General features: G+C 34.3%; 1 protein-coding gene across 1 annotated transcript; it reads left to right on the top strand.

Moving 5' to 3' along the window:
• Positions 1-13,010: 13,010 nt before the first annotated feature.
• LOC149216145 (uncharacterized) lies at positions 13,011-13,691 on the top strand. Its single transcript, XM_089389840.1, has one exon. The coding sequence runs from the start codon at positions 13,011-13,013 to the stop codon at positions 13,689-13,691; it is 681 nt and encodes a 226-aa protein (XP_089245966.1).
• Positions 13,692-14,256: the final 565 nt, after the last annotated feature.

The raw sequence follows: 14,256 nt of genomic DNA on the forward strand, positions 1-14,256 counted from the left end.
GACTACTTATACCTAGGCATCCTTATGTCGATTGCAAATTCCCAAAATATTCCAAGATATGATGGACCTAGGTTAGGACAAATAATTGACCTCACCCATGTCCATCGGATCCCAAAATATTTCAGGAATCCGCAATCAACTTAAGCTTAGGGCTCCTATCCATAACTTGATGTAAATTTTAATTGTTAAGTACTCTCCTTGCCCTTTGTATACAAGTATTTTTCATTTTCTCTACTACATCATTTCATTGGAGAATACATACAACGCTTTTGTGTCTTATGATCCCTATTTCTTTTTAATATTTTTCAAATTCTAGAGAAATGAAATCATCTCCATTATTAGTTCTTAAACATTTGATTGTTTTCTAGGTTTACATTTCTACCATCACTTAAATTTTTAAATGTATTAAACATATCATCTTTTCTTTTCAAAACATAAACCCACATTTTTTTAGATAAATCATCGATAAATGTTAAAAAATACAATAATCCTTCAAAAGAAGCTACATAGGATGACCCCCAAACATTAGAATAAATATAATCAAGAATTCCTTTACTAACATGACTTCTTCCTTTAAATTTATATCTATGTTTCTTTCCAAATATAAAATCTTTGCAAAAATTAAAATTTAGAGATTTCAATTTTGTAAGTAATTTCCTATTCATCAATACCTATAGTCCTTGCTCACTCATATGACCCAGTTTGTGATGCCATAAATGAGTGGGTTCAAATTCTTACTTATATGCAATAAATGAGTGGATTCAACCATTAAAGTTTCCCTGGATACTTTTAATGCTCCACCACCACATGTAAACTTATGACCTCTATAATCCAACCCTCCTAGAGAAATTAAACTTTTATTTAATTTAGGCACATGCCTATTGTCTATTAATGTTCTTATAATTCCATGAAACATTTTGATTTTGACACTTCCCACCTCAATGGTGTTACACAATTGTTATTTCCCATATCAACCATTAACATTTTCATATGAGGAAGACTAGTTTCTCTTTTGACACATATGATGAGAAGTGTCAGAATCTAACAAATAATCCTCATAATATTAAGGAACATTACTTAGATACAAAACATCAATTCTACATGATCCTGATTCAACATGTTTTTCTTCCTTTTCAGAGTCATCCTTATATTCATGTCTTTTCGAATAATGCTTCTTGTTTAGCATAGTCTTATTGTAGTGCTAACATTTGAGTTTATTCTTTTCGGCTTTGGAAATTGATCTAGATTTACCTTTTAACATTTCTCCTCCTTCTTGGGATAGACCTCTAGCCACCATTTTGTCTAGTGAGGAAATTTCAACACTTTATTTCTTCTTCATCTCTTTAGACAACAATGCTCCAACAATAACATTAAATTCAAGAGTTTTAGTTGTACTAAAGCTAATGGAGGTTACATCATGATCCCATGATTCAAGCAGTGAACACAACGATATAATTTTTTTTTATCTTCACCATTTATTTTAACATCCATACTTTTTTATGCCAAATAAGACCATTAAACACATTCAAGTGACCTACAATTTGTTTACTTACTTTGATTTGTAGATAGTATAGCTCAAGTAGATCCAATTGTCAAGGACATTATCATATAAATGTTTTCAAATCTGGCCTACAAGCCTAATGTTTTTCCTTCTCGAATAATGTTAAACAAGAAATCATGAGATAAACATTAATGAATTGTATTGAGGGATCGAGAACTCAATTCTTCCCAATATTGATTAATTATAATTGTAGGTTTGTTTTTCCTACTCCCTAACGCCTTTTGCAACCTTTGTTGTACTAAAAAAATCTCACATTTAAAATCTTCCATGATTCAAAGAAAATTTCCACTTAATTTTTCAAGTTCAAATTTAAATTTAGTATTCATCATATTCACCATTTTCTTTTCACAAATTCTTATTTCAAATTTTTTAATTTACTAATTCAAGAAAAAATACAATGAAGCATTTTGAAAGAAAATAAAATCGTTTTGAAATCTCGTTTTTTCAAACCTCATTTAATAAAACATACTCATTTTTGAGACTTTGTTTTCGAAAACACCATAAACGTTGTTTCTTTAGAATATTTGGTTTTCCTCAACTTTTTTTTAATAATAGACATCCACACAAATACTCATCTCTTCACAACAAGCATAGTTTATATTCAACTCCAATTTTTTATAGACCTTTCATGTAATTTAAAAAATGTGTACCCATATGTGTGCTGCTCCTCAACCGGACTTTTCTCACGTACTTGACACAGATTTTTGCCACCTGGCTCACACTCGGTTTGGCTAGAACATGGCTCTACTCATATTTTTATGTTTTCGACTCATTCTACCCAGCTGCAACCTCCTCTAAGTGATGGCTCGGCTAGGGTTTCAACTCTTCTTCTACACGTAGCTACGACATCCTCTACGTGATGGCTCAACTTGAAAGTCCAAATCTCATCCCAGAAACAACGGTGAAAATCGAACTGCAGCTTATAGGCTCTATTAATCACCTATTAATTCCATTGTCAATTCTGCTCATGTCCTCGTCGATTGGTCACTAGTCCAATCTTCTTCCTTTCTACTTTGCCTAATGTTGACTAGTACATTTTTTATGTAAAATAAATGGTTAATTCTGTTGAAATTTTATTAATTTCTAATATAATATTATTAATCCATGCCTAACAATGTATAATTTAATAACATTTTAAAATTGAAAGTTAATTGCAAAATTTCGTAGGCCAATACTCATATTTTCTTCACATTCATACGCAGAGAACTCCTCAATTGATATCAATGTTCGAGACATGGAAGCTCCTTTACAACTTCTCTTTTACACGTAGCTATGACATCCATTACGTGATGGCTCAACTTCAAAGTCCAAATATCATCCAAAACAACAGTGAAAATCGAATTGCAGCTTATAGGCTCTATTAATCACCTATTAATTCCATTGTCAATTCTGCTTATTTCCTCGTCGATTGGTCACTAGTCCAATCTTCTTCCTTTCTACTTTTCCTAATGTTAACCAATAAATTTTTTATGGAAAATAAATGGCTAATTCTATTGAAATTATATTAATTTCTAATATAATATTATTAATTCATGCCTAACCATGTATATAATTTAATAACATTTTAAAATATAATACATTAATCGCAAAATTTCGTTAATTCATGCCTAACCATGTATAATTTAATAACATTTTAAAATATAGTATATTAATTGCAAAATTTCGTTGGCCAATACTCATATTTTCTTCACATTCATATGTAGAGAACTCCTCCATTGTTATCAATGTTTGAGACATGGCAACTCCTTTATAATATATTTTTTTTGGTCAGGCACAAAAATTCATTAACCTAAGTGATAGTAGTGATATCAACAATGTTCCATACCCCATTATATCATCATAAGATGTGAGATTGAGTGATGCAGGATTTGCAAACATCTTCACCCATTGTAAATTTAGTTATTCTATTTTCTGATAGCTTTTAGGGTTTGGGCCCCCTTGTCAATGTAGGTGGTCAATAGAAGAGTTCAACAATTGCAACCTCCATAACCCTTTGCACATGAGAAATCGACACTACACTAATTGGACATTCCATAATATTTAAGATTGTTTCTTTCACCATTGACCACTAGAACTGATCTTCTCCACACATTTGAATATGAACACCTCATTAATGCTAATGTGAAGTATTCAACCATGTTGACACTTCAAAGATGTCAACCCATCCATCAAGTACACCAGGCTAACCGAGTTGACTAGGACGACAAAGTTTTATTCATTAGTTTTCAATGGTTAGCACGATTTCATTTCATGATTTGATGAGATTGTTGGAAAGCTCACTCAAGAAGAATCAAGGATGATATGAAGTTGAAGGATTCAAAAGAATGAAGAGGGAGAGGCCGCTCCATTCATCACTCATGACAAGAAGAAGAAGAAAGAAAAAGTAGGTCCATCAAATTGAAGAAAGGTTCCTCCCTGAAATTCAAATAGAAGGAAGGAATCATTACACATTCAATGCTTTAATTGTCATAAGAGAGGTCGTTATGCTCGAGATTTACCCAAGAAGAACAATGGACCACACTACAATACTAGAAGCAACAACAACAGGTTTGATGATCGAAGAAGAGGAGATGACTAAAGGAATAATTGCAATGGAAGAGACGGCAGAATAAGAAGAGATGCTTGAAGTGACCATGAAGTAGATCATTGTCCCCAAAAGAAGTCAATATTTTCTAGGTATGAATGTAATGTTTTAAATCAATATGAATATATTCTTATTTCTTCCCTCACTAGTTCTTCTCCTCTGGATTCGTGGGATAGTTGGTTGGTTGATAGCGTGGCCACCCATCATTTATCTATGTATAAGGAATTTCTCTCTAATTTGGTAGTGAGGGAGTCAAATTTGAAAATTATTCTTGGAGACAACTCCACTCATCCTGTTAAAGGTTTTGGGTCATCAAATTTAATTTTTATTTTAGGAAACCATTTTTCTTCATGATGTAATGTATGTGTTAGGTTTAAATAAGAATTTGGTATCAATATCTAATTTAAAAGACACGGGGATGATGGTTTCCTTCATCAAGGGAAAGGTTATTATATCGCTTGTTGGATCACCTATGAGAGATGCATTCACATTGGTATCAAGATTTCTAGGACTCTATAGGGTTACTATATTGCTTGTTCTAGCATTGGTCCATGATACTGAACATTTAAGCGAGCTATGGAAATGAATATATGCCCATCTACGCTATGGTGCTCTTCCAAAATTGGAGAAATTGGTTTCATGGATTCCCAAGGTACAAGAGCAATAAGATGGAGTATGTCCAAGTTGTGCTAGTAGAAATAATACAAGGGGAACATTCCCCTCTAACGAGAACAAGGCAAATGACATCGTCCATCTCATTCATTCTGACATATGTGGTCCAATGCCCGTGCATTCTATTGATCTCCATCTTTATTAGATCACCTTAATTGATGACTCCTAAATAAAAACATGGATATATTATTTGAAGGAGAAGGATGAAGCCTTTGAAATCTTCAAGGAGTTCAAAGCTTTGATTGAAAATTAAACAGGGATGAAAACCAAAATATTCGGGTCTAAAATTGGTGGAGAGTACACATCAAAGTATTTCATTGATTTTTGCAAGAAGGAGGGTATCAAGAAAGATACTTGGTCCGTTGATGGTTCTTCCTATGAAATTGATGTGAGTTTTCTTCTAGGTTGTACAAATAAAAAACGATATATTAATAAAATGATTTTTCTATCGAATCAACTCACAAAATAGAAGAAGAGATAGATCAAGGACTTAAAAATTAGCCTCTTCAACAGGGAAACCTCCTTTACATTACACAAATGAACATTTCTTCAACGATTCAAATGAGAAAACCTCCTTTCTATATATACGAGTCTAAGGGGTCACAATATAATCAGAGACAACATAACAATAATAATGTAAGGGCACAACCATAACAATAGTGGGCTTATATCGGGCACAATAATAATAATATGGGGACTACATGGGCACAACAATAACAATAAGGGGGCTACACTGACAATAACATTGAGGGAATAAACTAGTATTATGGGGACCTAACATGTCCCTCTTCGTAAAAACAATGTTGTCCTCAATGCTTGAGTAGTTATGGATTCTTCTGTATAAAATTATCATCCTCCCATGTGGAATCTTCAGCAGATAAGTTCTTCCACTTGATGAGATACTCTAAAATTGATCAATTTCATAGTTTTCAAGTTCTTGTTTTCGTGAATTCTTGAGGTTCTAATATCATTTTCCTTTTTCTTCAAGTTCTTGCAATATTGTTTGACCTGAGAGCTTGTCACCTATAACCTTCTTTAAGCATGAAACATGGAAAACTGGGTGCACTCGGCAAGATGCATGAAGCTCCAATTTGTATGCCATAGTACAAATCTTTTGCAACACCTTGTAAGGACCATAATACTTTGGTTATAATATAGTATCCATCTTATCTTGCTTGAGGGAATTTGTTTTTATGGTTCTAGCTGTGAAAAAATACAGTCGCCTACATCAAAACTTCTTTCATTATAATGTTGACCTACCCATTGTTTCATTCTATTCTGCACCAAAGTGAGGTTATCCTTTAAGTGTTCGAGAAATTCTTGTTGATGCTCGATGTGATCTTCCACTGCTTGAACCTTAGAATTTTCTCTTAAAGATGATGTGATGGATAGTGCATGTTATCAATAAAGTTCCATAAATGGGGGCATTTTTGTTGTAGTATGGAAATAAGTGTTATACCACCATTCAGCTAGACGTAACCACTTGACCCATTGTGTATCTTTGTCAAATACAAAGCAATGAAGATATCCTTCTGAACATTTGTTCACGATATCAATTTTCCCATCAGATTGAGGATGATAAGATGAGATAGGAGCTAATTGAGTACCTATACATGAAAATAATTCCATCCAAAAATTTCGAGTGAAAATGTGATCCATTGAAACCTCCTCCCAATGTTTACTTGGAATGGATAAAAGTTGTAACAAACCCACGGTCATAACTATCTCAACATTTTTTTGGAAAACTAAACAATGTGCCACAAACTTTTAAATAGCAGATTTAAGGCCATCCCAAAAAATTCCTTCTCAACCCTCTCATATGTGTTTAAAAATATTGAGTGCCATCCTATGGGAGAGGTGTGCAATTCCATGAGAGTCTTTTGCTTGAGTTGGGAATTCTTACAAAGGTATAAGCGATCTCTGTACCATAATGAATCATTTTTCCAGGTAAATGTGTCATATGTACTAGGATTTTACTTCAACTTTTGAATGAGTTCCCAGACTTCTTTGTCATTCTTCTGTTCATCCCTTGCTTCGGTTATCCAATTTGGTTCGATAATAGAAATGGCATAAAACAATGCTTGCACATCATCATCCTTTCTTGAGAGTGCATCTGCAACAACATTTTCCTTCCCTTTTTTGTAGATCATTTCAAAGTCATACCCCAACATCTTTGTGACCCATTTTTACTATTCTTCTGAAGATAATCTTTTTTCTAAAAAGTATTTAAGGCTATCATGATCTGTTTTTACCTTGAAGTGTCTCTGCATTAGGTAAGGTCGCCATTCCTTAAGTGAATATAGTACTGCCAACATTTCCTTCTCATAAATATCTGTGTGTAAATACTTTCCTTTTATTGGATGACTTTCAAAAGAAATGGGTCTTCCCTCTTGCATTAAAACAAAACTAGTTCCATTTGCTCAGCGATCACATTCTAGAATAAAGCTTTTTGTGGAGTCTGGTGTAGCTAATACCAATTCTTGGCACATTGCGTCTTTAAGATGTTCAAAGGCCTTATTTTCTTCTAGAGTCCAAGAAAATGCATCTTTCTTCGGTAATGTTGTTAGAGGTGCTATCAATCTCCCATAATTCTTAACAAACTTGTAATAATACCATGTCAACTTGAGAAATCCTCACATATGCTTTATGGATGTGGGTATTTTCCATTCCTTAATGGATTTAATTTAATTAGGGTCTACCTTAACAACCTCATGAGATATAATTGAACAAAAAATTCCACATCCTCTACTCCAAAGAAACATTTGGAGGCTTTTGCATATAATTTTTTCTCCTCCAATAGTTTGAGCACCCTCTAAACATGTTGAACATGATCCTTCTAAGACTTGTTGTAGATTAGTATATCATCAAAAAATACTAATTAAAATTTTCTAAGAAAGTGTTTGAAAATGGAATTCATCAAATCTTGAACTGTAGAAGGTGCATTGGTAAGGCCAAAAGGTATGACAAAAAATTCATATTGACCCTCATGAGTTCTAAATGCACTGACCCAGGCAGTACTACATGCACTAACCCAGGCTCACGCTTGGCAATCTCAAGCTTTCCCAACCATTCCTAACGCATACTATCATCGGGTCACTTTTCAGGTCGATTGGCTCTTGCTCTAGTAGTTTATGGTTATTTCCTACTCTCAAGTCATGGATCAAAGCTTCATTATGAAAGTATTTAGTGTTTTGCGTGGCCTTATTGGTTCATGCAGGTGAACCCCACAAACATTATATGTCTAGTCCAACTTTGTATAGTTCAAAGATTGTGGATAGTGAATAATTTTTTTTTTCTCTGTTAATTCATTTTGTATCAAGCATACCCAGTATTTGTTTTAAGTTCATCCATTAAATAGGATTCTACCTCTATATGATGTATGCATGCTTAATTTCTCAAATGACAGTTACTGTAACTTGTGTGGGTTTTGTCTGTGTCATGAATTATCGCTCTATCAAATACATCAATGTTATCAATTTTATATACTGATTCGAATTTAATATATATCATATATGCCTAGTGTTACTCCTATTTCTGTTAATTTCATACTTATTTTTTGGATATTGTTGTTTTCCAATTTACCCGTTAGTCTTATCAACTTTCCTAATTTTAATATAGTTCATTGTAAATTTATAATATGTCTTAGTATTTCTTGGAAATGTCCACCCAGTCACACCTTATGGACTGCAGCTGGATAGTGCTACACGTTCTTAGGGCATGGATTTACATTACCTTTATGTCTAAGTAGTGATAATAATAGAATGGTGTCTCATTCATTAGAAAATCGAGGTTCTATGTGAGCCTCTTCATGAAATATTTCTCTTTTCTATCTACACACAATTACTTGCCTAATTATATTTTAAATTTATAGCTAATACTATGTGCTTACACTAAAAATATAATTTCAATCTCTGTATTATTCTTAAAAGTTTCTTTACTTCCTTCTTGAAGAGTACGAGGGCCTTGTCTAAATTGGTTCCCTTATGATTGGAACTAGTCATATTACTCATCTAATTTCCTATGAATGCATTTACATCTGTTTTCAAGTAATTGATGTAGGGATAATTTTCTTTAGGGGTTACTATGGTTCTTAGATTTTATTTCTTAATGTATGCGCTGCTCATTTTTAGTGTTTCATAACTTAGTTGAAAAAATCACTGTAATATAAATAAGCATGTATAATATTTATGAATCATGGTGGTACCAACTTTCTACTTCCAATACTAATATAATAAGTTATGCTACATAGAAATAGGTAGTAAGTCAAAATTACTTCATTCTTAATAGCATAACCATATTAATTCTTAAAATTACAATACCAATAAGTCTTTTAGACATATATTAACTTATTAATTCCTATGTTGTAAGAATTCAACGTTTCAGATATCCTTACTACTATCACATTAATAATAACACAATAGTTTCCTATATTTAAATACATATCATTCCCTGTCCTACTATACTCATAACAAGCCACAAATCAACAACCAACACTAACCTTAAATGTGTAAACATATAGAAATCATAACCTAACAAGAACAATGATAGTCAGAAGACACTTGAAAGTCGAGCACCGTTCTCCTCCTAACCATAGAAGTGCTCTTCTTTAGTTCAACCCCATGCAAAGATTTATCTTTCTGCCAAGATATTAACAACCTCATTTATCCTTGGAATAAAATTTTTATCCTTATTTCCATGTGGTATTTTTCCCTAAAGCGGTGTCCCTCTTTATGGGTTTTTTTTTTCCTTTTAGCAAAAATCTCCTTTTTTTTATCGTTAATGATGATTTATGCTATTTTCAACTTAGCTTTTAACTCCAGCTAAGTTCTTAATGGATATTTATCTCCCATCCATTAAGTTTACCCATAATTATTTCTAGAATCATGGAAAACCATCTTATATAGAATCTCTTCTGTAGGTGCTCAACTTTCAAATGTTTCCAGTTTCATTATTTATTTATTAATACAAATTTATATACATCATTGTATCCACAAAGTTTGATTTTTAGTAGTCAACCAAAAACACCAATCATAACTAATAAAAGTATTAATTGTTCCCAGAGGAGGAGAGGTGTTACATTCTCCCTCCCTTTTTTACACTATCCTTGATGTTTTAATTTCTAGTTTCAATTTTTCTTAAATAATGTTGGGTACTCCATTTTCATTTCTTCTTCCAGCGCACATGTGGCTTCCTCAGGTGTGTAGTGTCTCCACTATATCTTAGCATAAGCGAAGACTCGATTCCAGAGCCAAATATCTTTCCTGTCTAGAATACTAACCAGTTTTGGCATGGAATCACCTTCGGGTTCCACCTATAGCATTTTCCAATGAATAATCTGAGTACCATGATGTATATATAATTTTAATAAAGATACATGAAAGAAATTATGATCTTTAATGTGACTAGGCAAAGCTAATTGATAAGCTACAAGTCTGACTTGATCCGAAACTTCAAAAGATCCACAAAACTATGGTGATAGTTGGTAATAGGTCCCTATTCACAAAGAGATTTCTCGAGGTTTCACCCTCTCATAAACATGGTCCAAAATGTTAAACTCTTTATGTGTTATTTTCTTATCTGCATAACTCTTTTGTCAATATTGTTCTGCTTTAACATTATTCTAGATTTTCTGTACCATCTGTTCCATTTCCTGTAATAATTCTAGTCCCAAAATCAATCTATCCTCTGGTCGGCTCCAACTGAGATGTGTATGAAATTTTCGGTGATACAATGCCTCGAAGGGGATAATTTTAATAGAGATTTGGTAGCTATTATTATACGCAAATTCAACTAAATCTAAGAAGTCCTCCCATTGGGTAGGCTTATCCATCACATACATTCTAAGAATATCCTCCAAAATCTAATTGACCCTTTCAGTATATCCATTCGTTTGGGGATGGTATGATGTCTTTAAGTTTAACTTAGTACGCATACTTCCAAATAGTACCCTCCAAAAATCTGAGGTAAATTTGGGGTCCCGATCTAATACTATCATTTTAGGGACACTATGTAACTAAAAGATTTCATTCATGAATACAAATTAACAATTTGAGTGGTGCCATAGGTAGATTGATTAGGTACTAAGATTGTATAGGTATATTTTTCAAATGTTTCCAATTTCATTATTTATTTATCAATAAACATTTATATACATCATTATATCATCAATGTCTAATTTTTAGTAGTCAACCAAAAGTACCAATCATAACTAATAAAAGTAATAATTTTTCCAAGAGGAGGAGAGGTGTTAGAAACAACCCCATAACGGTTCGACTTCAATTCACCAGATAGAATTCATCTTCCCACCTATATGTCAACCATAAATTGAGCACAGGTGGCAAGGTGGTAGTATAAGTAGAAGGGGGAATAGTTATTGAAAACATCCAAGAGAAACCAATGAACTTACTGACTCATGACATTTATTGCATTCAACTGCCTATTTATATATATGCATGTCAAATTGAAATCTACATTATCATGTTTCAATAAGCAATTTTCTACGTTTATAGATTAATTCCAATTGTCCCATATATAGTTAAGGAAACAAACATGCAAGGGGGTGTTAAATTCTATGCCTTGAGCAGGGCATACGAGAACACATTGAATTTTGTAGAAATATTACCACAATGTACATAAATTATATATGGATATTTATTGAGAGGAACAATAAAAATAACCAATAACAAATACATGAAACATATTAAACAATGTTTTTTTGGGAAAAGCCTAGCCTAAGGGAATTTCGTTATGCCTTGGATAAAAATCTGGCAATGTGAGGCTTCATTGCTCACTTCTCTTGGTCACATTACAATAACCAGTAAAAAATACATGAAACATAGTAAACAATTTTTTTGTTTGGGAAAAGCCCGGCCTAAGGGAATATAGATAGCCCTTGGCTAAAACCTTGGCCAAGTGAGGCTTCACCTCTCACTTCTCTTGGTCACATTACAATGAATTCTTTCCAACATTTTAAAGGATTGATTACATGAAATCACATTAACATAAATACATTGGTACCCTATACCACATTCCCAAAACCACCATTGTTTGACTCGGTCAACTTTGACTCTATCCCCAATTCAAATTTACATGGTTGATAAAGTTTAGTCAATTGATCAACAATCTTACTTCAACGTGTTCTTAGATAGCTTCTTAATTAGTTGATTCTTAATATATATACAATATTAATGTCTATAATACACATATGTAGCTTTGTTGTGTGATAAATAAAAATATCATACGGTTGTTCAAGATTGACGACCAAAGATGCCATGAAAATTTTGTCCTTCTTTGTACTTGAAACCTTTGCCAATAACATGGTATTTTTCAGACTTTGTCTCGAATGTCTTCAATTTTTCAAAAATAAAGTACAATTTCCATGTAAGTATACTTCCATATATCACATCATGATCCAAGAGGGAAGCCCAATAGCCATATATTGGAGCATCATCTATTTCTTGCAGTTCAACATTCACTTATTTCGCTCATTTTTGTCTTCAACGTTATGTGATATCTTGTAATTTCAAGATTCCATTCACAGTCAACTCACATCAACAATCTCATGCAATAATATCACAATCTGGATCACCATTTTTTGAAAATATAACATCGTTTCTGAGCATATTTGAGAAAAAGAATGTAGATTAAATTTGAAAACATTTTTGTTTGTGTGCAGGATTATCCTGAATTGAGCAACATCCTCTAGCAATTAGTGGAGTAGTATGATTGGCATGTCAATCTCATCTATCTCTTCCCAGTTCGAATCACTTCCATATGTTGGTATTCTCACCTGGACCAAATAAAGGAGGCAATATCAAAAATGTTGTTACACTAACATTATATAAGAGAATACATTAAGGCACTCACATTTCAAAAACACACAAGAAAGAATTAAAAGAATATAATCGGTAGAAGTTTAATTAATAGTTTGATTGTTTATTATTATATCAATCGCTCTGCATCAAAATAGCACAAGACTTCCACGGTAATTCAGCACAAGGGTAAACTTGTGCTTTTTTTGGGTAACTTGCTGGACCGACATTTGCAGCTGGGATCTATTGCTGCTAGAGCTTAGCAATGGCTGCACGGCAGGGGAGGGGTGAAATCCGCTCCTTTCGGGATGTTCTGGCGGGACAACCTAGCACCAGTTGAGGGAAAGGTCTGCTTCTAGATGAGAATGCTGATACGCCAGTCATGGGGCACCAGTGGCAAGAAAGGCTGGTCAATAAATGTCTTCCACGGGCTCAAAAAAAACCCAGGTACGTAATCCTGAATAACAAGTTGGAGGATTATCGCTGTTACATGCACGACCATGCGTTGATTTGTAAATTCATAGGGTATTGGCCCTCTGAACGGGATCTCCTGAGATGGATTCAACAGCGATGGAAACCGCGAGGCCACATTGATCTCAAATTGGGTGCTAAGGGGTTCTTTACAGTTATTTTTGCCAATTTACAGGACAAGGCTGCGGTGTTTGAAGAGGGTCCCTATTTCATGAATAATGCGGGATTGTTTATACGGTATTGGGAGGATAGGTATAATCCGGAGGCTGAGCAAATAAAGGCTGCCCCGCTCTGGGTTCGTCTCTTTGGGTTACCAGATGAATTTTGGGATCCAGAAATCTTAGAAGGGATTGGGAATTCCATTGGCTCCTTTGTCAAGGTGGCTGAGACCACTAAGAGGGGTAAATATACATCGTATGCAAGGATTTGTGTGTATATGGACATATCAGCCCCATTACCAGACTTTATTGAGCTTGAGTATCAGGATGAAATGTGGCAGCAGCCTATTGATTATGAGCATATACCATTCCGCTGTCGCCGTTGTCATGTTTACGGTCACCTTGCCAGGGATTGTCCACAGAGTACTGACTAGCCGGCGAATGTCAACCCACAGAGTCAGACACCCATGGCAACAAAGGACAAGCCTCAAGGTGCTCAAGCACGTCAAGGGGGAGTTGGGGAAGTCTCGGGGTTTCAAGAGGTGCAGAGGAGAAGGCGGCCGCCTCCTGGGAATCTGAAAGTCCACACCCAGGCTCGAAATCAAATACCTGAAAGTCACAATCAGTATACTATTCTTCAAACACAGGTTGCCGAAGATACTCAGAGTCAAGACACCAACCTAATTGTACAGGACCTGGAGATTAATGTGACTGCGCCGATGGAAATTATTAAGGATGGCAAGAGGAAAAGTCGAAGCCCAAGTCGGGCACCGGAAGGCGAGGAAGAAGCCCGCGATGATAAGCATATAGCTCCAACTCAGGAGGGGCAGGACGTTATAAAAGTAGCGGGTATTGAGGAAGAGTTCATCCTAAAGAAGTTGCTTACTGAGTGGAAAAAACTGGATGAAAGGTTCATTCCGGAGAATGAGAAACAATTATATAAGGACACCTTTCAACGGTACAAGGAGAAGACGGCGGGATGTTTAGACTCGAGGTTGG

Source organism: Pinus tabuliformis, chromosome 1_1 (genome assembly GCF_031772625.1).
Source record: "Pinus tabuliformis cultivar Carrire ecotype Pingquan chromosome 1_1, CPIR1, whole genome shotgun sequence".
In the NCBI taxonomy this organism is placed as follows: Eukaryota; Viridiplantae; Streptophyta; class Pinopsida; order Pinales; family Pinaceae; genus Pinus; species Pinus tabuliformis.

Coding starts and splice junctions, on each gene's coding strand:
- LOC149216145 (XM_089389840.1), top strand. CDS start 13,011: ATGGGGCACCAGTGGCAAGAAAGGCTGGTCAATAAATGTCTTCCACGG.